This window comes from Micromesistius poutassou (genome assembly GCF_964030765.1).
Source record: "Micromesistius poutassou genome assembly, chromosome: 9".
Lineage (NCBI taxonomy): Eukaryota > Metazoa > Chordata > Actinopteri > Gadiformes > Gadidae > Micromesistius > Micromesistius poutassou.
Genome location: NC_140279.1, coordinates 15,191,217 through 15,218,716, shown reverse-complemented (window position 1 = coordinate 15,218,716; position 27,500 = coordinate 15,191,217). Strand labels below are relative to the sequence as shown.

The 27,500-nt window shown below is 44.2% G+C and overlaps 2 protein-coding genes across 2 annotated transcripts in view; one reads left to right on the top strand and one right to left on the bottom strand.

Annotated features, from left to right (window-relative positions):
- The window catches only part of ghrhrb (growth hormone releasing hormone receptor b), a gene marked incomplete at both ends in the record, with an annotated part of 25,016 nt that extends 23,050 nt beyond the window's left edge, over window positions 1-1,966 (top strand). Inside the window, 2 exons of the mRNA XM_084473173.1 lie at window positions 562-603; window positions 1,781-1,966. Of these exons, the coding sequence (XP_084329299.1) occupies window positions 562-603; window positions 1,781-1,966 (228 nt within the window). The remainder of the gene's footprint in view (window positions 1-561; window positions 604-1,780) is intronic.
- Window positions 1,967-8,295: 6,329 nt separating this feature from the next.
- Window positions 8,296-27,500, bottom strand: part of LOC311353099 (pituitary adenylate cyclase-activating polypeptide type I receptor-like) — a gene marked incomplete at its 5' end in the record, with an annotated part of 22,972 nt that continues 3,767 nt past the window's right edge. The window contains 14 exons of the mRNA XM_084472928.1: window positions 8,296-9,256; window positions 10,268-10,309; window positions 10,874-11,003; window positions 11,315-11,406; window positions 11,662-11,731; window positions 11,820-11,880; window positions 12,809-12,962; window positions 13,438-13,570; window positions 13,861-13,958; window positions 14,103-14,206; window positions 14,546-14,659; window positions 16,124-16,226; window positions 17,048-17,122; window positions 26,287-26,357. Of these exons, the coding sequence (XP_084329054.1) occupies window positions 8,777-9,256; window positions 10,268-10,309; window positions 10,874-11,003; window positions 11,315-11,406; window positions 11,662-11,731; window positions 11,820-11,880; window positions 12,809-12,962; window positions 13,438-13,570; window positions 13,861-13,958; window positions 14,103-14,206; window positions 14,546-14,659; window positions 16,124-16,226; window positions 17,048-17,122; window positions 26,287-26,357 (1,727 nt within the window). The 3' untranslated portion in view covers window positions 8,296-8,776. The remainder of the gene's footprint in view (window positions 9,257-10,267; window positions 10,310-10,873; window positions 11,004-11,314; window positions 11,407-11,661; window positions 11,732-11,819; window positions 11,881-12,808; window positions 12,963-13,437; window positions 13,571-13,860; window positions 13,959-14,102; window positions 14,207-14,545; window positions 14,660-16,123; window positions 16,227-17,047; window positions 17,123-26,286; window positions 26,358-27,500) is intronic.

The following is a 27,500-nucleotide window of genomic DNA, read 5'->3' as shown; positions in this document are numbered from 1 at the left end:
CCTCATCTCCACAGGACACTACTGGCAAGGCTGCGTTCTAGCAAGGCTGCAGCCTTCACATTGGGAAACAGCCATATATTGTGATTAAGTGAATTCGGACCACTGACGCTATATATAGGCGCTGTATATTTATAATTGTACTCATAGTAGTAGTAGTAGTAGTAGTAGTAGTATTATGAAGCCATGTGATTATGATGATGTCATGTTTTGACAATAAGACATAACTCAATATGTTGTGATGTGATGTTATGATGTAATGCATTACGATGACAAGATGTAACGTGATGTGTCACAATGTGATCGTGTAGTGCGGGATATAATTTTGCCATTCCTGGTGACATTGTGCCGTCATGACGCGGAGCACGATATGTACCTGATGTGTCACGATGTCATTCGAAACGTATGCTGCCCTCGACAATGCCATCAGTAGGAAAGAGAGAGGGCGAGAGAGTGAAGGAGAGAGCGCCAGAGTTCGGGGGAAGAGAGAGAAGAATGAAAGCGGTGCTGTGTGGCATGTGAGCGAGTTGTCAGAGCTCTGTGTAACGTCTGCCCGTCTCCTAGGGCTTTGTGGTGGCCCTGCTTTACTGCTTCCTGAACGGAGAGGTGAGCCTTTCATTAAGAAAATACTTACCTACATCTGGACCTATGTTGAGCTCTCTATGTAGACCTACTGTATATCTAGACCTACGTTTAGACCTCTATGTAGACCTACCGTATATCTAGATGTGAGTGTGTGAGTGCGGGGGTGGAAAGATCTTAAGTGTGGGTGTGTGTGTATATGTGTGTGAATAATGTATGTGCAATGTATAGGACTAGATTAGGGTATGGCAGGCTAGTATGTGAACATGTTATGGATGGATGGATGTATAGATGAATGAATGGTCGAACAGAGGGACGTGTCAATGGATAGGCTGTTCCTCCTATATTTTTATGCATGTTATTTTAAAGGCCGCTCTAGGGACGGTCATTGGAAATTAACTGAAGCTATAAGTGTTATGTTATGATGCTTTTCTGCTGGATTGTGCGCAATCCACATGAGTCGTATCTGTCCCTATCAAATATAAACAAACTAAACTAAACTAAACTAGACCTACGTATAGACCTCTATGTAGACCTGCCGTATATCGAGACCTTCAACCTGTCTAGACCTAGGATTGTTTCTAGTTAAAATGATAAATGAGGTATTGGATGTTGCTATTATTAGTCAATTATAGCATATGATGAATAATGCCTGGTGAAATATTGAAATCGTATTTCATCAGGGTGATTGATGAGGAGAAAGAAGAGTGTGTCTAGACAAGTGATATTGATATGAGAAGAGAAGGACGGGAGTGTGATCCTCATCACAGATCTATGGTTATGCTTAATAATGCATGTGTGTTTGTTTGTTGTTTTGTGTTTGTGTGTGCATTGTTTGTGCATCTGCATGTGTGTGTATGTGCCCTCTTGTTTATGTGAATGTCTGTGTGCATCTGTGGCATATGCATTCATGTTTGTGAGTGCATGTGCTTGTATTTGTGTGTGTGTGTGTGTGTGTGTGTGTGTGTGTTTTTGTGTGTCTGTGCACATCTATGTGTGTGTGTGTGTGTGTGTGTGTGTGTGTGTGTGTGTGTGTGATGTGTGTATGTGTGTGTGTGTGTGTGTGTGTGTGTGTGTGTGTGTGTGTGCACATCTGTGTGTGTGTGTGTGTGTGTGTGTGTGTGTGTGTGTGTGTGCACATCTATGTGTGTGTGTGTGTGTGTGTGTGTGTGTGTGTGCGTGCGTGCGTGTGTAAAACCAGGTCCAGGCAGAGCTGAAGAAGCGTCTGTGCAAGTGGCAGACGCAGAACTACCTGCGCTACAGCAGACGCCGCCGCACCCTCTTCACCGAGAGCAGCACCGTCACCCAGAGCTCCGTCCTGGACAAGTCCAGCCCCAAGGACCGGCCTGCCTCGGAAACGTGCACTCTGATGTGCACCGCCACATAGTAGCGTCTCGTCCTTCTGAGCCGCCGCCGCCGCCGCCGCCGCCGCCACAAGACACCGGTTCATTCCAGCTCACTGCTCCTCCACACTCTTCATTAGACACGTCATCGCAGGTCGAGAATCCAGGTCCACAAAGTAAAATAAGTCCCCGCCGTGTCCGCCGACCACAGGCAATGAGTCAGTTGTTTGACCTTGTGCTTTTTTTAGCTTGACTTACGCACAATGAGCAAGGACAAACGTGTTTACAGTCGGCCAGCCGTCGATGGCTACGTGCCATTCCACATGCTCTAGCAGTGAACAACAACATGCTGTATACATGAAATGAACAAAAACAACAAAAGAAAAAAAAACATTTTAGGGATTCTACCTCTATTTAAACCAACAACTTGTTTATACTTAAAATACCTGTGATATATATATAACTTGAACATTTAAATGTTGAGTTTACACAATTAAATAATAAAAAAATAATAATAATAATAAAAACAAATATTAACTTATTGAACCTGATGAATCCCTTTGTCTAGTCATTTTAAGAAGGGCTTTAGAATTCAACCTTTGTTCAAAACTGTTCATTGTGAAGATGAGCTGTGCAGCTGACGACAAATCATACAATTTGACAGAGACAACCATAAGACGCTGGGATGGACTTTTACTTTCTGAACCTGGAAAATCCACTTTAGCTGATCATCTTGCTGCTTGAATAACCTAGAAAGTGACTGAGTTGTTTGAGATCGTTTCGGATATAATTTCAAATGATCTGGTTACTTCCACTTCTACAATGTTGATATTTGACAGAAAGTCCATGAAAACTTAATTTAAACATACTGTATATAATTTCAACAGTATAGTAACTGTATATAAATTAAACAGCTATTTCAAAGTGTAACCAACACAAAAATCCAATGTCAGGAGCAACATGTCTGTTGGAGGTGAGCTACTGCTATTTCTGTCGATGTCATTCACCATATGAATGTCGACACCGGTTACATCCCCTGACCTACAGCCAATCAACAAACTGCAAATACAACAACCCCCGCATTTCACCAGAGATGGGGCTGTCCCCCTTTTAGATTCTAATATTCGGTGACGCTTTTGACAAAGCTAACCCTAACCCTAACCAATACTAGTGATTCAAAGCAAGCTGAGAAAAAACAGGTTATGGAGGACAATTTAAAATAAATGCCGGTTTTAACCTCACATAAAGGGACACCATCACGCTCGGCTATTTCCTTGTATAAGAGAGTACTGCCTCAAGACGTGTTGAGAAAATTCTCAGAAAATGTCATTCTCCATAAAGGACCGATGACATCAACTGTAGAATTTATTTGCGTGCCCCAAAACGCGTATGAAGCAGAATATTATTAAACTCTTATATTAGAAAATAGCCGAGCGCGACGGTCCCCTCTGCACCTTCTCTGTGGGTGCATCCACATGTCTTGCACAGTGCACACTCGCACACTCTGGAGCACTAGACTGTAAAGACGATTGAGTCCATACGTCGTCCTTTTGTATGGTTCTGTGTTGTAAATATACATATGTAAATAGCGACACATATTTTATCAGGGTTTCAGCCGACAGGAATTGTATATTACCATCATATTGATACAATGTAAATGAATAATTCCTATAATTGTGAATAATAGATATTAACTATTGCTGACAAATAGTATAACAACAGGATGACATATGAATGAGCTTCCATCGCATCATAGGACAAAATATACATGATATTTTAATCATGAAATAATTCACAATAATATGTTTAAATGGCCCCTATTTGACCTATTTCTTTGTTAAATAGCTTTGTTAAATACTACATTCTAAGAATACTTCAAAATATCTTAGTATTAAAATGTAGATTGCATTGTATTATTAAAAGGATTTTACATCTAAAGCAAGCATCGCTTCATTGAGAGGCTGCTCACTGCAGAGACAACGGGTCGAGCTTGGCTTAAGGGCTCTTTATCCCACGTTCACGCAACGCAAGGACCATAGACACTTCGACGCAGTCGTGAACCTTTATGGTCCGGTGTCGGGTTTTAGTGAGCGGACCGATCACAGCGCTTGCGGCTGCGTCGCCTCGACGGAAGGTTACAATTTTTGGGAGGAGCCGCACGTCAGGCCCTTGCGGTGGACGCAAGGAGGGTCTGCAAGGATGTAAGGGGTCCGTAACCCCCTTGTATTGCGTGAACGTGGGACCATAAAGAGCCCTTAAGTCCAGCTCCCCCTCTAGGAGCAGCTGGCCCCCGGCTCAGGTCCAGCCCCCGCCCCAACTCACTCACACAGCTAGGTGGCACATGTTCAAGTACCGCGCAACATGATTTGCTCTACTTAACCATAAACCTATCCATAACCTTGAACCCTAAACCTAACAATAACCCTTACCCTAACCCCTTACCCTTACCATCACCCTAACCGTAAAGGCTAACCATAACCATAACCCGAACCTTAACACCCAAACCCTTAACTCTAAACCTCACCCTCACCCTAACCCTTACTATTTTGATTGAAGCATAAAACCCGTTCAGTTGGATTAGGTCCATTTGGCTCTGCAATTAGCACCATTTGACTTCACTGGGCAGTTTGTGGGTGTGATTTCCGAACTGTTGAAATGACTGCAGAAATATTCTTTCATATTGTTTATTACATTGCAAATTGTACAAAGTATTCTGTTGTAATGAATGATTTTAGTTTATGACTAAGTTTTTGACTCTTAGTTTGCATTCAATTAATACCTAACAGATGTATTTTACTAAAATAGCAGGAGCATATTGATGTTCTGAACTAGAACTCATAAATAGCCCCATTTACGCTGGTTTTATGTAACATGTGCACAGCCAGCATTTCCAGTTTGATTTGTTTTGGTTGGGTCGTGCCATAGGGCAGCATATGGAGGTATTACCTAGGCCTGACTGCTACAGTGCCTTTTCTGTAACATAGTATTTTCCTGGTGGTGGCGTAGTGACTTTAGTGCCAGAATAATGTTGGTGATGATCTTAGCCTGTACTCTATATGCTGTGAGCACTCTGCCTGGTTTCGTGTTGTGAATTTTCATGGGTTCTTGATGTGACAGGACTCACAGCCTGACACCCTATTGATTCCATATTTTATGGTTACGTAAAATAAGAAAAAAAAAAAAAAGATGTGCCTTTCTGCTGGCTTTGGTCAAGTGTGTTTCCTTTTCTTGGAGGGAACAATTTTGTGTTTGACTTATAAACACTAGGCTGCACATGTTTGATGGTTAATGTTAATATTTATTAAACCACAACAATAAGCTGTGAGCCAACAAGTTCAAAACGTTTAATGTCCATAATGTACAAAATCTCCAAGATTAGCATTCGTATGTAATACTTTGCTTATGAGATGTCAGACAGGACAGACAGCAGGCAAAGATGATTTGAGACTCATTCCCTTCACAAAAAACACATTTTACATTCAGCCATCAGGGGCTGGATGAGCCAAATCACAATCACAGCTGAGCAGAGTCCAATTACATTTTAATAAAAATGGACCAAATGAAAATAAATACTTCAATATCTTCCTCTTAGTGTGTTCTGATAATGCGACAGATTCTAGTAGAATAAATATAAATATGTTCAGTTATTTCCTGTTTGCCACTTGAATTTCAAGAATGCCTTTTTGAAACATCCTTCTTATTGGCTCATCCTGCTTCGACAGTGAATATATGTTCACATAATGACATATGTTGAAACTGGTTGGGACTATTTCAAATGCATGCAGTAGCAGCCTTCGAGAGAATATATCACATTAGGCGTAAAATACTTTAAACAACCACCATTACAAAAAGGAGTAGCAAAAACCATCAGCAAATATGTTAAAAGCTTGCTCACTTGGAACCACAAAAGGTATAATTTACAGGATAAAGCAATGGCAGCTTATTTCCGTTGTAAACACGAAACTGCAGAACGTTTGTATTTTACTAGAAGCCACTGTAAACTACTTCATCTTCAGCTTTTTAACACCGTCATTATTTATAACTTGACATCAACATAGTACCGGCTATATAAGGCTCCAAATACACTATGAACAGCATGGACCGTAAATAATCATGTACACTGAAATATATATATATATATATATATATATATATATTTAAAAGGCTCATAACTTAAGAAGATTGTCATAATGTTAATAATAACCTCAAATTAATTTAAACGAGATTCTGGACCGAATTTATAGCGACTAGGGGCATACGGTTAAACAGCGCCCCCGTATGACTGTAAGTAAATCTGCACTTTTTTTAAAATGTATTATTATTTCATGCCTGAGCAGAAACTACAACAACATATACAGTAACAAATAATTAATGAAAATACAGTTCCGGGTCAGCCCTTCTTTGATTTTAAATAATCTTTATGGACTGCCTGATCTGAAAAAATAATGTACTGATTATTTTTAATTTCATTTTTAATAATGATTTGTAAAGTTTAAAATGTGCTTTATAGATATTTTTCGGTAATTGTATGACATATATATTTGCCTATTCGGCCTGATGATACTGTCTCATAATAGATTTGAGCAGCCACAAATACATTTGTTTGACTTTAGCTTTACTTAAATTTTCCATGTCTGATCATCGAGACAAGATTTCCAAAGCTTGCAAGACATTTTCAGGTTTGGATGACATAACTGCATTATAAACTCAAGACAGTGTTGATCATTGTTGTATGTATCGTATAGTTTGTTAATTCACAATTTAAAAAGGTTGGGTGTGCCAAGACTAAGAGACACATTACGTGTGATAAACCCATTTATAATCAATATAACTGGTGCATTAAAACAATATCAATTTCATGTTGAGCCCATCTCAAACTTGGATAAGCTAAGGCCCCCCAGGTTTAATGTTTTCGGTCTAGCGCGGTGAAAACACAACTACATTTTTAAATACCTTGCAGTTTCGTTAGCTGTTCTCTTTTTTTTTTGCTTCTCATTGTTTTGTATCGAAATAAAAACGGCAATCAAACCTACTTTGTGCATCAAGGCACTTCTGGAGAAACAAGCGCAGAGGTGAGCGGAGAGGTGTATTCAGAGAGGACAGGTGTGTCGCCGGACCCAGAGGAAAAGGTTCTGCAGTGACATCGGTTGTGAGTGACCTAAAAGCAGCCGGAGACAAACCCTAGAGCGGTGCAAACTATGGAAGGAGAATGTCCTTCATCTTTGGAATGAGAGAATTACCCCAGAGTAAAAAGTCTTTCTCCAAAAGTGACATTGTTGTTCTCAATGTTGGTGTTTGCTTGTTTCTTCTTCAGACACATATTGAGTAAATATTATCACAGACATGAAAGATATAATGCAGGGTAGCAAGAGGAACTTGTCATGTCCCAAACAAATGATCGGCTCCTCCAGAATACTTTTACACCACTATATTTCTTTTCGAAAGAAAATAGAAGGAAACGAAAGAACAAGTAACTCCGGGAATACCTGCGAGAGGACATCAGATGTTTCAAGGGAAAATCGTCAAAATCCACTACAAACACAAACGATTTACAAATAAGACCGAGCAAAGTCAAGTGAAATAGCGACAAAAAAATGAGTCACCATAATTGTTTGAATTAATAAACAAATTCTTGATCATTTAAATGTTATATATTATATCCTATAAGAGTTATCTTTCGTTGACATGTTCTGTACTAGCGGCTGTTTGGAACCACGTGGACCCAACCTCCCGCGAGAGAAGGCAGCTTCTCAGGGGATTTCGGAAGGTCAGCTTCGTTGCCTTATGGTCGTTGTTGGAAATCGTTACTATACACTTGTTAGAAAAAAGAAATGCATTCCTGCGTCAAGCATTTCGTCTCGGGCAATGTTTTTGGCATTTTGTGAATCTGGACATTAAATATACATAAACTCTTTCACGTAAACTGCTTTGTTTCACCTGTAAAATCAAGACGAAACATCCGCTCAACATTCCTCAATATGGCCGCCGTAATATCGATACATTATGAATATAATATTAGAAACGGCAGTGCGCGCTAGAATGGGCCCGTGCCTCCAGACATAACACACTTAGTCGACAAAATTGCAAAACTCACCCACAGCACTGGATTGAAATAAACGATTTCACGGACGAAGAGTAGCAACGTTGGTCAGCTCCCACGAAGAGCACGGTGGGGTTAAGCCACGTCCTCCAAACACCACCATCTTTTTCTTCTTGGGAGTCAACATGCATCTGTTTCAACTTTAGTTTCACTCATAACACTTAAGTGACGAAAAAGACAACCTTCAGGACATCAGTACCTACTGGGTTGTATTGGAAAGTTGACATGAAGTGGCTGCTGTTTCCCCAAAGTCTTTACGTATGTCAGTTGGCCGTTCCAAAGGGGCGTTTGGCACACAACAGCACATTAACTCAGAGGTCTTCTTAAGAGAGAGAGCTAGAGATATCAACACATACAAATACTGGAAAACACTTTGAGGCATGGACGAGAAGAAGAGCACACAAACTTCACGTCCTCGTCACAATGGAATGGTTGTTACTTTCCAACGATGGCACGGATTAGATGATACTTCAAGCGGGCCTAGCTGTGCTTTTAAGCTCAAGCGCAAACACCCTAGTGACGGTATGTACACAACTTGAACTATCTTCTTTTGGTAGTCCACATCTTTCTCAGAGGACTCGTTTACATCCCAGACCCGTTTGAAGCCATCTGATATATTTTTGGATTTCACACCAGCAGCACCTGGACAAGCAGCTTAGGAGGGGCGGAATGTCGGATGAAGGTTGGTTGGTTGTTTTTTTTTGGCACATCGGGGGCATTTTGGAACTGGGTGGTGGTTGGCCGTCGGGTCGGGCTAGACTAGAGGATGCTCTGGGGGTTTGGCTGGCCTCTGCACCTCGGCCGGGGGGACGCCGTTGTCTGGGCCCAGCTGGGTCTCCATGACGGCCGCATCCGGGTAGGTGTCCGGGTATGGGTTGGGGAAGGGGTTGGACAGGCTGGTCATGGGCAGCGGGGTGTAGGTGGGCCTGGCGATGGACAGGTTGGTAGTGCTCTTGGCGGTGGTCATGGCGGCGTTGGTGGTGGCGTTGGCGTCGTGGCTGGACATGATGATGGGCTGGCTCTGGCTGCCGTTCAGCTGGCTGGCGTCTCGGCCTGCAGGCTGGACATACGTATCTGTGAGCTGCTCTTGCTGAGGATGGACAGCTGGGTCCCCCCGTTCACCCCACTGCTCGCCAGCGAAGGGTGGCGGTGCTTCAGGTCCACAGCAAAGTACCGGTTCACCGTCCAGCTGCGCCATTTCCTCTTGATCTCCGATTGCACCTTGAGGGATATACTTCACAACGTCATTATTAATGGACCTCGCTGAAAGGACACTAGCGCTCCTAGTCCCCTACGTCTCCTATCTGTCCTCGGGTCAAGTCAACGCCGGATTCTGGAATCTCCTTATCATAGTTTGATTCTCAAGAGTCCGAACTTGGTCAAAAAGGTCTCAATCACAGTTACAGTCTGTCTTTTACCACACACAGATTCTTAAAGACCAACTCGGTTTAAAATCCTTAATCACATTTAAAGTCCTAAAGTCCTTCACAGCTATAGGGCCCTATTTTAACGGTCTGAAACGCAAGTATGAAACGCGAAACGCAAGTAGCTTTGTGGGCGGATCTCTGTCGCTGTTGCTTTTATAACGGCGGATAAATGACTCTTGCGCCCGACGCAAATCTAAAATGGGTTGGTCTGAATGGTCCATAGGTGTGTTTTGGGCGTAACATGCAATAAACTGAGAGTTCCATCTCCCATCCCCTTTAAGAGCCATGAGCGCATTTGAAGTTGACGAGTTGATATTAGGCCAATCTTTTGCATGTTTGTGCTGTGTACAGCCTACGTGTGTGTAAGCTTATGTTGCAGTTCCGACCTGCCATGACACTCAAAATAGCAACACCAACTGCTCTATCTGCTAGTGCATTTAGACCAGGTATTTTTTCAGTGGCGCTTTTTGGATCACTAAAATAGCACCAAGTATCATTTGCACCAGAACACGCCTTTGCAGGGGAAAATCTGCTTTACGCCGGGTGCAAACTAGCAACGATACATGCGTCGTGTAGAAAGTCAATTGCGCCGGGTCTAAGAAAGGGCCCACAATCTTAAAGTCTTTAATCCTAGTTACAATATCAAACACTTTTATCCCAGCTAGTCTCAATGTCCTCTATTCAATTTACAGTCAAACAAATAGTGTAATGTCGCTATTGATAAAAGTAGTAGTTTGTATTGCTTAACCAACCCACATTATTCCTGTGTTATTGCGACATAGTGGGTGGTAATAAAGTGTGTATTAAAGGAGACTTACCTCTCCGTTCAGGAAACAGTAGAGGACAGCCACCACAAAGCCCTGCAAACACAAAACAGGAGGGACGGGTCACATAAGGACGATATGTGTGTGTGTATGTGTGTGTGTGTGTGTGTGTGTGTGTGTGTAGGGTTAAGGGTTAAGGGTATGAGGTCTACAGCTGATCATTTTTATTGCACAGATTGATGGTCTAGCCTGATAGGTTGTTCAACTGCCAGCCGAAAATAGCTTTGTTCTGCGTTGAACCCCGCCTGCACTCAGTTAGTTTTTCCATTAGCAACCTCTAGTGGCTTGAGTAATAGCTTCAGCTACAGCTACATCATTTCCAGATGACAGTCACTGCCGTCTGAGATGTTCCCCGATTTCCGGGGAGGGCAAAAGTCAACCTGAATAAAATGATTTAGAGGAACAATCCCTGGATAGACTGAATCGTGGATGTGGGCGTTGTATCCCATCATTTTTTTAACAAAGTAAATCACAGCAATAGTAAAGTGACCTATAGTGCAAGTTAGTCTACCCTCAAGCAAAAAGCCTGTGAAGGCATCTCCCCCCCCCCCCCCCCCACATTAAATAGCTTCTCAAAACGTGTTCCCGTTGAGCCCTCACCTGGAAGGACCCCAGGCCCAGCTCGAAGACCAGACGCTCCCGCTTGCTCACGTTCTCCGGGGAGAAGGCGAACACCGTGTAGTGGATACCGAACAGAGGGATGAGGAGCAGAGTGGAGCGGGCCAGCCTCCTGTACACACACAAACACACACACACACATATTTTTTTTATAGATATACAAATATAGAGCACACACACACACACACACATATATTTATATAGACATACAAATATAGAGCACACACAAACACACACACAGACACACACACATATATTTATATAGATATATATATAAATGTACAAACATAGGGCACACACACACTCATTCGGAACACACACACACACGTCAGTCTTGTACCAAATAAAAGTAAGCACTTGTTTTCTTTTAATGATCATTCATTCTCAGAGACAAAGACACTTTGGATTAACTTATTGGCTTACAGGTAAATACTCGATTCATTTCCCCCGATGTCTGGAGACTGCAGCTTCTGGACGAGGATTACGATAATTCCGATAAAGAGGACGAAGTTGACCTGCCAAGCGAAAAAGTGAAGATGATGTAGGCGTTGAAATATGTGGACCAGTTTTTTCACATTATTCATATAGTTCAAGCTGCAGAGCCATTGATATTTTCATATAAGAATAGACGAATATATGGAAGTAGCAAAGTTAAAACAAAACAAAAATCGTAATTAATTTAACTGGAAATGTTGTTAAAATTCTACATAATTAGTTCAATAAAAACGACATTTGTAATGCCATGCTTCCTGTAACCTGCTGTAACTCACCATTATGGACGCTAGCACCGGTCCCTTGATGACCCACCAGATGGCAGCGTTGTCATTCATATCCCAGCACCTGAAAGAAATACGATCGATCACGGTCAACATTCACAAGACTCTCCTCACAAATCACGTCAGCGGATATAGAACTCCTCACTACCCACCCGATGTCATCAAAGTGCAGCCTCAACACGGCCCAGATGGTCACGCAAGCCGTTGGGGTTCCTACAAATCATACAAAAGAAATGAGTTCCATTTTAGTTGTATAGCCCACAATCATTAGTTACAGTCTCAAGGGCTTCATAGGCTACATCAAAAGACATACACAGTCAGCCGTCTTCAGGACTTAAAGAAAAAGCTCCCCCCAAAACCCAGAAGGGAGAAAACCTTACGAAATTAACACAGAATTGGGATTCCTCCTTCCAGGGACGGTGCAGGCATATCAAATCAAAGAAACCATAGAATATAGTTTTCACCCATCCCTGACAACAGGACAAAAACCAAGATAGTTGGTTCAATTCCACTCAAAACAAGACAACATCCTTTTCAATTTAATTTGTGTTATACATTTTAAATGGATGATTCAGTATCGTCTCAATTTGTATATGAATATTATTATATACTATTTTCTAGGGGGAGAGGATAGTCTATGATAGTCAGGGTGAGTTTGACTCCCTGCTGAAAATGTTCTGGATTCGATTCCCAATGTCCACAACCACCTGTAGGCACTAGGCCTCCCAGAGCCAGACTCCCTAAGCCCTTCCTGCTCATTAATGACTTCTGAAATGTAGTAACAGAAGGAGGCGGTCACTCACATTCCAAGCCACCACCTTGGTGATTTTTCACCATTAGAATAAGAAAAATAAGAACAACGTGTTGCTTGGTTACTCTGTTTGGTCAAGAAGAAGAATCAAGATCGGGGGCTTGTTGAACTCCTTTTATGGGACTTCAGATCACATGATTGAAACCCACCCATCGGATATAGAACACAGTTATTCTTTTTCTAACAATGAGGAATGAGGGCATACATGGTTAGTGGGGTTGGTTGTACCCTAGACAAGGATGTACCAGAAGGAGTAGGTATGGTTAGTGTGTTGGTCAGCTGATGGTGATGTACCAGTAGAAGTGAGTATGGTTAGTGTGTTGGTCATACCCCAGCCGATGATGATGTACCAGTAGAAGTAGCGTCTCTCTGGGAAGAAGGTCTCCACCAGCAGGGTGAACAGGTAGAGGCCCTCGATGAACAGCCAGAAGTAGTTGGAGAGCACGCAGTAGTGGAAGAATATCATCACCGCTCGACATTCCACCTGCACGCACACACGCACACACATACACAAGAACACACACACAAACATACATTGCATTATGATGCAAATGGGTACGTGGTTACTTAGAATGACAATCACACAACCGCTATATGTAACACACGACCACTCTGTTACATAATTTACTGTACATAAGGTTACATCAATATTACATGACATTAGGTAACATTCCGTGACTTCACGTGACATTCAATTGCATTATCTGTCTCTTCAAAAACATGTTGGGTTTAATGCATAGGTTAAATGTAGTGCCACAAATCCCATCAATGTAGTGGCTTCATCTACTCGGGCAAATTAGTTTCTTTCTTTGAAAGAATATCTCGGCAACAGCAGTAGGAACCAAGGCGTAACCGCGTCCTGTGGCAGTTCCTGGTTCCCCCCAGAAGTTCTGCTAGAACATAAGTAGGACTGCTGGATCCCAGATGAGGTGACGTGTAATCCAGGTGTGGGGACTCACGGTGTGGATGAAGCAGTGGTCGCTGTCCTCCTTGGCGTACAGAACCCCGTCCTTGATGAAGACGGAGATGGCCCGCAGGATGAAGGACACAAACAGGTTCATGTGAATGAAGTTCCTGGTGCAGTGCAGCTTCCTGCCCACCGCAGCAACAACAACAACAACAACAACAAACAACAACAAACAAGATCGGGATGATCACATCAAGGGGATATGGTAAACAACTTTCATCGCAAGATACGTCTGATGTCATAAAGTTATAATAATTATTAGGATGCAATAGTTTCAGAAAAAATTATAAAAAATGTAAAAAAAATAAATCGATTTAAATTCGACTCCCTCCGATGCTGCTGCTGCTGAATAACCAATCAGCAACCTAGATGATGACCACTTACTAGATGATGTCATACGTTCCGGAATGCTCACCTGAACCTGCAGAGGATGACCATGGCCGTCGTCAAGGAGACGAGGGAGGTGCTGTAGCCCACCGTGTACAGCGCCTTGACGGACAGGTAGTACATGTCCTACACAAACAAACACACTCATGGGTTAATATGTCATTTATGGTGCAGTGATGTTTTGTTTTGTACACAAAAAAAAGTAAAAAGTTTGGCCGTCCCCGCCAGAATGCCAGTTAGCGGGGCGGAGGGGGCGGGGGCGGGGCTTACGGTATGCGTGCTGTTGCCCTCGTCGAAGAGGCAGGCGTCCACATAGTGAGGGAACGTATCCGACCAGCCGAACTCGGTACAGTTACGGCTCACCTTCCCCACCTCTGAAACACACACACACACACACACACACACACACACACACACACACACACACACACACACACACACACACACACACACACACACAGTTAGTCACATACACAAGCAAACACACACACACACACACACACACACACACAGTTAGTCACATACACACACAAACACACACACACACACACACACACACACACACACACACACACACACACACAGACATGCATAGACACACAAATATATACCCACATTGAAATACATAGACACATAGAGAGACGCACATAAAGACAAGGCGTTTACAATGAAAACAATTACGACAACAACAGAACAATGTTGTATTTTCTGACCGTAGTCTTCTTCGCTGATGAACTCTGAGAAAAGTGAAGGGCAGTTGACCTCGATCACTTCGCCTAGACTGGCCGGCTCCCAGCACGTCAGGTTATCCCAGAGCCAGGGACATCCTGGGGACACACGGAGCTTTCAGTTACAATATACGCTTTGACCAGCAGGGGGCGAAATAACGCCACAATAAACCTTCTGTCTAATATTTTGTTCGGGTTTTTCCCTAAACTTGAACATGGTGGTGAAGGCTTATCAGGAACGGCACGAATAGATGGCTTGGACAACGGTAGCAATGTTGCTTTTAATTGAAGGACAAATGAATGAAAATAAAAGCACGCCTTTATAGCACATCTCAACCATAGCCACAAATAACATATCCCAGCTGTTCCTTATTGCGCCTTAATTATCACACTTTCTCATTAAACGGTGATGCAAATTACTCCATTTAATCGTGTAGTCTACAAGGACACTACGTTATATGGCTTGTGACCGTTTAATAGTTGAATAAGCAAGGACTGTGGTGCAGCTATGCGCTCTGGGGACGACCCCGACAGACACAATCGGGGACTCTCTAAAATCTGTTTAGTAACGTTAGGCCTACAAAACATGCTATTCGATATGAGCTCTTGTCCGTGTTCCAACGTTGTCGCATTCAGCCTGTGGTTCGAACACACCAACTGGTAACCATTTATCCTCAGCACGGTTATTAGGACCACAACAACCAGGTAATTAGGACCACAACAACCAGGTAATTAGGACCGCAACAACTAGGTAATTAGGAGCCAGTTGGTGGTGAAAGGAAACCACATTTCGCGCCCTTCTCGCCCGGCACCTAACTATAACGCCTGTACTAACTGGCCATGAATTGTTTTGAAACTTAATTTAAATAAAAGTTTGTTCTTCAATTTATCAGGTGCTTGGCAACCATGAGGAAGCATATGGAAAGATATTACCTCAACTGATATTGTCACACTAACCCTAACCCTGACAAGGAATCAACTAGAAATCTCCGGGAAAAGGAAGAAAATACGACTTGATTGATAAACTATGCATCTGATTAAATAACTCATCAAAGGATTTGTTATTATTCTTAAACTATGCATTTAAATTATAACGAAAGACAAGTGAGTTTCAGTCAGCACTATGATCGATTCCAGATAATTCCCCAATTCCATTTATTTGTACATAGGTACGATGACAATAAGTGATATTAGATAACGTGTAGTTGACCTACAGGCTCATACATTAGTTAATTTGTTATTGTGTTTGCTGTCTATTGTGTGTATCCTCTGTCTATCATCTGTTCAGTCTCCCTTCATCTTTTCATGATTCCTTTTCTCCTGTCATCTCGTCAGCGTGCCTGTTGCTCTGCTGCTGACAGCTTGAATTCAACAGTAGAAGGAGAGAAGAAGTCCCCTTCTCCCCCCCTCCCTCCATCCCCCCTCTGACCTTAATCAAATCGCAAAACGGACTGCCTCCTCCTATCACCGGTCCTAAACGATGTGCTCCACTACAGTGTTTCTCTCTCCATTAGTCTCATACACCTCAGCTACAAAACGTTTCATTGACCGCTTTTCTCTCACCTATTTCTTCGTCGTTTGCTGGTTCATACGCCGCCATGTTCTCCAGACATTTCTCACGCTCCATCTTGATGACGCAGTCAGAGTGTCCGTGCTGGCCGGAGGCCTGGGCAAACACACAGACAAAGAAACAGGATGTCACACACACACACACACACACACACACACACACACACACGCACACACGTGACAGGTGAGAGAGGTGAGGCAGGGGACGAAGGTACAGTATAAGGGAAGGTGGAGCGTGGACAGCGCATCGCATCATTAGGATGTAGGGGCCCCTTTTGAAACCTGCAAGAGGCTCATCGCTCTAGGTGAGAGCGAGAGAACCCCCCGTTGAGCAAGCCAATCAGGCGGCTGGTGTTCTTCTGTGTGTTAAGTACACCTAATGAAAACCAACGCACCGGCACAAACGATTAGCTTAATGAAACCTCGACCAAACCCTCCCCATTACTGGAGCCCATCAATTCAATTGAAGAACCTAGCTTAAAGCAGTGTTTAATCGTTAAAAAGGGATTACATTTGATGAGCTCTTGACCCTGCCAGTAATAAGGGACCAGTGACCAGTGACCTTGACCAGTTTGGTTATTAGGGGTGTAGTGGTCCCAGCCATAAGCTACCAGGTACAATCAATCCAAAGTCGTGCCTTAAACACTTCAACACAACCCCTCTGAATTGCGTTGGATTGAAGCTTCTGCTGAAGGACCACTGTTCCGTGCACAAGTACCGAGTGTAAACGCAGCGTACAATAATTAAAAACAGCGTCTGTTTGATGTACATCCGACCGTGCCGGTAGCGAGGCGGTTAAGACGTTTGGGGGAGGAGTGGGGACTGAACTAAAAACCGGTTGTGACCGGTTGTCTCTCGCTTCTTTCCGGATGCTTCCCACCATGGACGTTCCCCCGACCTCCCTGCCTCCGTGCACACCTCCAACCCCCCCACTCTCCCTATTCTGAACCTGACGGGGGACCGGAGCTCAAGGCAACGGCCAGAACCCTGCTGCTAACACGAGAGACACGGAGGCCGGGTCAGGACCACAAGAGAAGCCTTCTCCGCCGCCCCCCCCCCCCCTCCGTGCATCACCCTGTTGTGGTGTCTGACAGCTGCACAAAGGCTCCCCCCTCTGGGACGGTGGTGGTGACGGTGGGGGAGGTGGTGGTGGTGGTGGTGGTGGTGACGGTGGGGGAGGTGGTGGTGGTGGTGGTGGTGGTGGTGACGGTGGGGGAGGTGGTGGTGGCGGTGGAGGTGGTGGTGGTGGTGGTGGTGGTGATGGTGGTGACGGTGGGGTAGGTGGTGGTGGTGGAGGTGACGGTGGGGTAGGTGGTGGTGGTGGTGGGGGAGGAGTAGGATGAGAGGGAGATTGATAACAGTGGTGTTTGGACAGGGAACATTTCAGTCTGTCTTTCTGTCGGCGTGGGATGCTCTGGGGGGCTTGTGGTGGTGGTGGTGGTGGGGGTGGTGGTGGTGGGGGTGGTTGTGAGCAGGGATGGGGGGGGGGGGGGGGGGGGTCGGGAATTGATGTGTGTTGTGTGTGTGCGTGGGATGTCGTCAGGAGCGAGACGATGCGTCACGCTGGGTTCATGGGCCGCTGTGGTGCGGCGCGCGGCGCCTGGGGGAGCCATTAACACCGGCCGTGCCGACGTCATCGCCCGGCTCAGACGCAGCCACCCCCGCCGGCTCCCCAACTAAACGGCGCCAAACGGAATCTTTTCCCGCTCTTCTGGTACTTTATTGCCCCGCATCGTAATGAAATGAACCCCGATTCTCACAGCTTTCGTACATAAAAAGAGACTTCTCCCCTCCTTACCGAAATGATCTTTATTTTTTTTGATCTTTATGTCTTTATTTCTATCTCTGAGCATACTTTCTGGGTTCCTTCTCCAGGTTTCATGTTAATGAGGGAACATTTTCCCTCGGCCCTCCTTGGCTGAGGGTTAGGGAGATGTCCTATAATGTGGCCTGTGAAGCCTTATGGGACTGTAGAAAATATTATCGACTAGACTTGACTTGATAGAGGACCTGTGTAAGGATACATTTTCCTCAGGATCAATACATCTGAACATGGCTCTGGATCATAGCCATCTGTCCAAGCAGGGGGTCTAAAAAGGGGTGTGTGTGTGTGTGAGTGTGTGTGTGTGTGTGTGTGTGTGTGTGTGTGTGTGTGTGTGTGTGTGTATGCATGTATGTGTATGTATGAATGTATGTATGTACTGTATAAATGTGTGTGATCGTGTTTGATATGTGTGTGTGTGTGTGTGTGTGTGTGTGTGTGTGTGTGTGTGTGTGTGTGTGGCCGTGCGTGCGTGTATGTGTGCATGTGTGTGTCTCCTGTGGCTAATTATAAACAGTGTCTGTCTGCTCTAGATCACTATGCTACGGCTAATTAGGTCAACCGGCGTGTCTGTACATCAGCTGCCCAGCATGGGAGACATGTGCATACATGCAGTAGTGTTGATACACATGGATACGCACCTGTTTAAGGGGTCTGTGTGTGTGTGTGTGTGTGTGTGTGTGTGTGTGTGTGTGTGTGTGTGCAGGCGCAGTCATGTGTGTTGGGTGTGTCTTTGTATGTTTATAACTGACTGTGTGTGCGTGCTTTCGTGTGTGCGTGTGTGTGTGTGCGTGTGTGTTATATTTGAAGTAGTATTTGCATTGTGGTGCAGCATGTTGCATTAGCGTAGCGCCAATGGGACATTTCAGGGCTATAACACACGGGAAACAAGCTTCTGAGCTGGCTTCAGCATGCTGATCTATGATTGATAATGGATAGCGTTGAGTGGTGCTCCTTGGCTCTGCATAGTGTTGGCTGTTTGGGGAGTGGGTAGGCAGCTCCTTAATAAAACACAGTGTTTCCTTTGTGTTCCTTTGTCCAATATTGATTGTGTGGCTGTTGGACTGTATTGTTCTCAGCCTTGTGTGTGGGAGTCTGTTTGGATAACAGCCTCTGGTAACTGACTAGATAACTAACTCTACTACCCATCGTTTCCCATTAATGTGATTTTTTTTGGCCAAAGAAGCATCCGTTGTGTGGATGCTTCCTTACTTAAACAAGATTACCTACACTTAAACAAGGTAAGATAGGATGCTGCTACATTGATCCCAGATGGTAAATTTGACATACATTCACTTTGTGTATCATGTGAGCATAAAAATCATCATAGTTATTCAATTAGCATAAAAAAAAAAGTGGATGATTAAGAAAACAAACTAACGTTATCTGTTCCAAGACGTGAGGAGAGAGAAGCAAGCCCGGGGCTAGTGGCAGTTTAGTGGCGCTGTGTCATCTATGCTAATTAGCGGAGCAGGTTGCTAGGCAACGAGAAGTGAGTGAAAGCCAGGCCGTGAGGAGACAGCAGGGCAGCCCGCAGCCTGTTTAGGTTACACATTACTTCATGTTACCGCATGTGTATGTGTGTGTGTGTGTGTGTGTGTGTGTGTGTCACCCTTGTGTCACCCTTTACACAACATAAACACCCCCTTGTGGCACCCTCTTATTATTAGAAATAACGTCAGCCTTATTTATATCGCAATCATTGGTCTTAGCACCTGCCCTGGCAAAAAGTATCAGTGTTATGGTTATTTATTTTTTAATTATCCATGTAGCCTCAGAGGCACCGGTAAGTCCAGACATGCCCGCAAAATCACCTCAATTAATAGATCAGCCACCTCATAGCACAGCCACAGAGAAGCCCCTAGCAGACTCTGAAAGTGTCAGTAAAAATCTGTAAAAAAAAACGGCACATACAGTAATACCGCCATTGGTGATTAGTTGTTGCAATCATCGCAATGAAAAAAAAGGTTTGAAACTGTTTGAATAAATCGGAATCAGGGAATAGAATAAACGTTTTTGGATTTTTTTTTTAAGTTTGTATTGAATGTTGCATGTTATGCGCTAATTCTGTAAAAACAAGGACATCATTCTTGGCAAGCGTCATGATTCTGTGCCGTCTCCGGGTACAGGAGGCGTTTTAACAGTGTGGATGTCCTTCTAACAGCAGCTGGGGTTGAACGAATGCATTCATGAATGAAGTTATAAATGTATTCAGCTGTGTGTGGGACCAAATGTATTTGGATACTTCCTCAAAGAACATACACACACACACACACACACACACACACACACAAACACACACACACACACACACACACACACACAAACAGACTTACCCCTACACACCCACACCAATTGGAACCATACACACGCACACACACACACACACACACACACACACACACACACACACAAATACACACACACACAAATACACAAACACTGGAACTGGAACTGTACATACACACACTCACACACAAACACAAAACACGTGATTAATATCATTGAATAAATAAACCTCAGAATAAGAAGCATGTGCTTCTTATAAGAAGCATGTGAATAAGAAGCATGTGCTTCTTATTCACATGTGGGCGCTCACCATGTGCAGCAGAAGCAGTAGAGGTAGAGTCAGAGACATGGTGGCAGCCATGGTCCCTCTAGAGATGGACTGGTTTGCCTTGAGTTGGTTTGGTTCCTCTAGAGATGGTCGGGGGGTTCTAGAGTCAGTCTTGTTCCTCTAGAGATTCTCTGGTTCTCTTAGATATGTTCTGGTCCCTCTACTGACGGCCTTGTCCTCGTAGAGACGACCTGGTTCCGATTGAGTTTAGTATCTGCAAAAACACACAGGAAACCAAACTTAGAGAGAGGATGCGGTGTAAGGTTGACCCAAAGTACAGGAAAATAGCAGAAATTAAAAAGACCAACAAAATGAAAGAGCAACACTTATTCTAGACAGCATACTGAATGGTACTACGATAACACATTTGAGGAAAAAATTGAGGAAGAGAGGATTGGAGAAGAGGGGCACTTTGGATTCAACAAGGCACTCTCTCAGCGGGGAGACTTTCAGAAAGATACAGCAGAGACAGCTCTATTGTGTGTGAAGACATCGCTAGCTCCCTTTCAGAAGGGCTGTTTCAGACACAAGAGTGTGCAGTGCCAACGGAGCGGGGACCAGTCTTCCCGGTCGAAAGGCAAACAAAGCAAAAGTTTGGCTCGTCGCGGAACAGGGCCCAGGAGGACATCACAAACAAGCAAGGTGTTTTAAGTTTTGTTTGGTCGCCTGATATAAATAACCAGAATATTTCTGAATCATGAGAAATTGAAATATTATACAGAATTTTACATTTCAAGAATTCAAACCAAATGATTATAATATTTTTTATTAGGAATTCAGACCACTAGTCATATACTGCCCAACACGGTGTTTGATGACTCATTAGTATCGTTTTTATCGGGATTAAAAAAAAAAGTCTAATCTTCAATTTCAATTTCTCTTAAACTTGCGATTTATCAATGGGCTAGAGCACATGACCTTCCGAAGAATAGAAACCTGCGGGAAACAGGAAGAGAGGAGCTTTAAGGTGTCCCACTGCCCTTTCCCACTGCGGCTTTAAATAGCTAATGCTGCAGCCTTCCGTCGCATGAGGCCTTGCTATACGTTACTCTGATACGGTGCTGTAGGAGAAGAGTGCTCAGCGGCAAGCAAAGATGCCAATGGTGTTTGTTGAAGTAAACTTAGACTGAACTGGAATAGAGTCCAACCAGCCATGAAGTGGGCTGGATACCACAGAATGGGCTGTCAGTTCAAGCTTTGTCCTTTGAATGTTACATAGTGAGACATAATAAGTAATATTAGTGATTTTGCAAATGTTTTATTTAACTGTGTGTGCGTGTGCGTGCGTGTGTGTGCATTTGCCGTGTGCGTGCGTGTGCGTGTACGTGTGTGTGTGTGTGTGTGTGTGTCGGGGGGGGGGGGGGGGGTCTAGTAGAACCGTGTGCCAGGCCAGACAACATGGTGCACAGCCTGCTGGGTAATCTTGGCATTCTCACTGTACCAGCATCTTGCCAGAACTCCCCACCTCGCCTCATCATGTTGTCAGGAGCAACAGCTCAGAGAGCTGCTGGGTTTGGACCAGAACCGAACCCACGTGAACCCAACCAAATGCTCCCTGCTGCATGTGTGTGTGTGCGTGTGTGTGTGTGTGTGTGTGTGTGTGTGTGTGTGTTTCACCCCATGTGCAGATGAATTTAACAAGTGTGTGTGTGTCATACTTGTGATAGGGTTAGACTTTGGAAGTGTGTTTTTATTTAAAATTGGAATGGGATTGGCCCTTAGGATATATAAACACTATGACAGCTCAGCTGTCCGAATTGCACACACAAACTCTCACTCACACACACACACATACACATACACACAAACACACTCACACATACACACAAACACACACACTCACACACACACGGCTCTCTGGCCTATTCTTCCTCTGAGTCTCTCTGCATGCTTTACAGTCTGTCTTCCTCATTTGGTCTCCCACTGTCTTTCTCTCCGTCTCTCAGCGTCTCTCTCCCTCCCTCTTTCTATGCCAAGCCATTAAACAGTAAGTATATTCCTTAAGTGTCAGTACAGAGAAGAACAGAGCCTCATCCCCTCCTCCTATGAAGAGTGAAGCCAGCTAGGACCCGTCTAAAGTCGCCCAGCCCTCTTAGTCTCTCACGTCCTCTGGTCTATATAAAGATAGGAGGAGTTAAACAGGAAGCTTGTTATTTATAGAGAAGGGGGGGATATACTGTATATATATATATATATATATATATATATATATATATATATATAGAGAGAGAGAGAGAGAGAGAGAGAGAGAGAGAGAGAGAGAGAGAGAGAGAGAGACACACACACACACACACACACACACACACACACACACACACACACACACACACAAAGAGACAGATAGACAGATGACAGCGAGAGTGAGATACAGATGGCGAGTGTAAGAAAGACATACGAACAAGAGCCAGCAAGAGAAGAATGTGACCTAGTCTGGTTTCACATGCCAGTCGTGTCTTTCTTCCCACAATGCACCAGGGACCAGGCTGGAATGAGTACCAAGGAACACTGTGATGTATAACAGTAGACAGTAGTGAGAGTATATATTTATAGATTCATATTCAGAGCAGAAAACCTGCTAGCAGTTTCTCAGAGTGTATATACTGACGTAAGGTTCCCATAAGGGTTGCTCACCCTGCATGGTATACTTGAGCCATGGCCCCTTATCCATAATCAATAATGGATGTAATGTTATAATATTCAATAATCAATACACTATTGATGGACGTTGGATGTTCCAATACCTAGTTTGAGGTCTGGGATCAGTACTTTGAGCTTAAACGCAGGATACTAGTTTGCCATGAGTTTTAATACTAATACTTTAAGTACTAAAATGTACAGAGCCATGAAAACACAGTAACTGCTACCTACGCAGAACACCTGGCTTTCAGGGTCGGCCATGACATCATCCATGTCCGGATGATGGACGAGGCCACAGGGCCCGGCTGAGAATTTAACAGCCACGCAAGATAGTTAAGTTGCCATGGCAATGCAATAACCACACCCCAACTCCAACCACCAATCTTATGTGACAGCAGGGGGCCAAGAAAGCGCTGTAAAATGTCTAGAAGTGGTCTGTCTATCTGTCTGTCTATCTGTCCGTGTTTTGAGGGGGAGGGCCTCTTTGAAGTATATGTAGTTTCAGTTGGCCCTGGGGTGCACTCCTTTTATCAGCACTACTAAAATGTAATTTGAGCAATGAGCAAACTCAATAACGTAAATAGCAAAGTTGAAGTCCCGTACTCTCTCTCTCTCTCATGACTCCCTTGTTCGACACTGGCAAACACAGCTTAAAAAAGGTTCTAATGCTTTCAAAAAGTGCACATTGTACGTGCATGTATGAGATTGTATGTGTTCCTGTGTGTATTGGGGGCGGGGTGGGGGTATAAGGGGTAAGGTGGACCTTAATGAGATAAGAAACAGGCTTCACGAAGTGCGTGACGGCTCTCGCTGAAGACAGCACTAAAAGTGGAATCAGTTGACGACTCAAGTGGCACGCATGCTCGGCCATTCACGCGCTAGGGCATGACCAGGGCTACACACAGCAGGGGGTGGTTATTTTCGGGGGAGTATTGCGTTAGCCCCAATAAGTGACTTCAGATTCAGTAGAAGAAGACTTTTGGCCGGGCCACCTGAGATGATGGTGTTATTGTACGGGTCTCGACAGGGAGTCTGTGAATAGTTTGGGGTGTGGTGATAACGTGCTGGGGGTTGAAACGGGAGAGAACAGTTAGACCACCCTAATGATGCTAACCGTGTGGAAGCTAAAAGCCTCAGGAAAAATTATTTTGGCTAGTCGTTCTGGAAAAGTACTCTCAGTTATCAACAAAAACAACGTAGAAAAAAACGGTATTTTGGTAAAAGTAAGGGTCACCCCGTTGAGCATCGTCTTCAAGGAGTCTTGCAACTATTTTAGTGTTTGAGAACTTAAGTAAGAAAAAAAAAGTAGTCTACATCAAAGTCCTGCATGCATTAATAAAAAGAATTTGCAGTGAGCAAGCTCAATAATCTCAGAGATATATGATAGTGTAATGTAAAGGTAAAGTGGCGGCATTATAAAGTCGAGTATGCGCTCTCATTACTCACTCAATGCTACTATAGCAAACACAGCTACAAAAGGGTTACAATGCTTTAAAAATGTGCATATTGTATAATAAAAATAAAACACAGAAAACACCTCTGTTACCGTTTTCAAGTACCAGAACGGTGTAAATAAAGCTGTGGCTGTCGGAGATGGGAGGCTTCCAGGAACCATTGAGTGGTAATAGTCTTTAAAGCATCCAGCTGGAGGGCTGTGTGTTAGTGTGTGTGTGTGTGTGTGTGTGTGTGTGTGTGTGTGTGTGTGTGTGTGTGTGTGTGTGTGTGTGTGTGTGTGTGTGTGTGTGTGTGTGTGTGTGTGCGTGCGTGCGTGTGTGTGTGTGTGTTTGGCAAAGCACAAATTAGATTGTTCAGATAGGCCTACCACAAACACTCTTATGTACACACGTATAATAATATTTTTTTTTTTTAATTTTATGCATATCCGCATACAACCAAACACACACACACACACACACACGCACACCGCAAACACACACAAACATAAACAGCATTGATATACACATACATACACACATGTGAACCATTCAGCACGCCAGACTACAGATTTGAGGGGAGCTGGTATGCTGGGGTGGGGGGGGGGGGTTGGGGCAGATGTTTATACGAAGCGTTCATATACTCTCAGGCATCGCTCCCACCCAACCCAATAAGTGACTTCTCAGAGTCTCAATTATTGGTAACAATTCCAACCCAAGATACAGGGAAAAATCTGTGTTTTATAGACTATTGTTTATTTCATTTCATGATAGATGTATATAATAGGCCAATAAAAGCCCATTCATTATTTTGCTTACAAATTGAGTTAGCGTCCATTAAGTAATGGTCAGTTGGTTCAGTGATTTAATCCTTGCACTTGCATGGACTATTTTGTCATACTCGTACATACAGTGCATTGTTTTATATTCCAAACCTCTGCAGCTGATCCTTTCTTATCCCAGCCGTTTCTATAGAAAATAGCGGGAACCACCTTGTAATGGGCCAAATGCTTACCAAACATAAAAGCCAAGCGTTTATGTGTGTGTGTGTGTGTGTGTGTGTGTGTGTGTGTGTGTGTGTGTGTGTGTGTGTGTGTGTGTGTGTGTGTGTGTGTGTGTGTGTGTGCGTGCGTGCGTGCGTGCGTGCGTGCGTGCGTGCGTGCGTGCGCGCGCGTGCGTGCGTGCGTGCGTGCGTGTGTGTGTGTGTGTGCGCGCGCGCGCGACGCGTGTGGTGTGTGTGTGTGTGTGTGTGTGTGTGTGTGTGTGTGTGTGTGTGTGTGTGTGTGTGTGTGTGTGTGTGAAACGCCCTAAATTTCTTGTTACAAAGGGGTTGTGGAATTATTTAATTGGGCAGTCTGAGTCCGCTCCAGGCTGCGGGTGTAAACCGCCCGGGAACAAAAGGCGTTCCGGAGATGAAGCGCGGGGCCCCGGGCTGAACCCAGCCGGACGCATGCCGCAACATCCCGGCTTGATCATTTCGATTCCCTGCCCGTATCCTTCTCGGTGCATACGGCTCTCTCGGTGCATACGGCTCTCTAACAACACATTTACTCTGTGGAATTTAGCATTTCGTATATTAAAAAAAAACGTCAAGCTCTATTGATCTATTTCGTTTTTTTTGGGTCGAGATTGGATTGAATTAATTTACCGTCAGATCAAGGTTCCTCCAGAGCAGCAGCCACAACCTCCAACCCGGCACGCTGTCCCCCGGAGCAGCTTCTACAGAGACGGGGGGGGGGGGGGGATTCCGGTCTGCACGGACCCACAATAACTTCAGCTCGTCGATAAATGTGCAAAAAAAAACACAAAACAACAACCGCTCCTTCAAATATGTGATCCGGGTTTTTAAAAGAGAAACGGAGCCTAATTGGGATGATGCTGTGGGGGTAGAGCACCTTGCCCTGCGGACCGCCGCGACTCGTCTCTCCGCCCGCTGGAGAAGAATGCGCTGCGCATTTCAACTAAGCACATCCCTGGCTTACTTACCGTGCCTCTCTCTCCCTCTTCCTCCTCCCCCCTCTCAGACCCCCTCCCTCTCCCCTCTCTCTCTCTCTCTCTCTCTCTCTCTCTCTCTCTCTCTCTCTCTCTCTCTCTCTCTCTCTCTCTCTCTCTCTCTCTCTCTCTCTCTCTCTCTCTCTCTCTCTCTCACACACACACACACACACACACACACACACATCGGAGGTGAGACGGTGGGTGAGCATCTTCTTCGAAGGGCAGCTGTTGTAAACCGTCACTCTGGAGTCTGTACTAACTTATTATTAACGCCGTCCGCACGCAAATACTACACACACGCACACGCACGCTCGCAGAATGATGATTTGCACGTTAAAACAACACGGTTAAACCGTCCACGGGGAGAAGTCATGCAACTTTAATGAACGGCTGCAGTGTGCGTGTGTTGAGACTCAGGGCTCGAGTCGTCTCGAAGAGAGGGCGGAGAAAGTGGGTTTCCAGATCAGCACCAAGGACAGCACCAAACGCAGTGTAACGACTACTTGATGAATAAACAATACTACTTGATGAGTACGTTAACCGGGCGTAGGACAGTCTATACTAAAACAGTCTCATAAACAACCGGTTTTTATTTGCAATGAGAGCCTGGAAAGAGGCCCCCTTATAGGAATATTCAGATAGGCCAATCCAAAGCTGATCAGGAATCATGTTGATGAAGTGTCATTATTTTCCAAAACGTATTGTCTTAAGTTGGATTTTAAACACAAGGCCAGCATAACAGTAAAATCTAAGAAATTGAGAAATATCTGAAAACAATATTAGATCAATTGAAAATAGTTCTGCTTTTCTATAAAAATCAACCCGTTCATAGAAGGGTTTGGTCAATGTCATCAACTTTGGAGATAT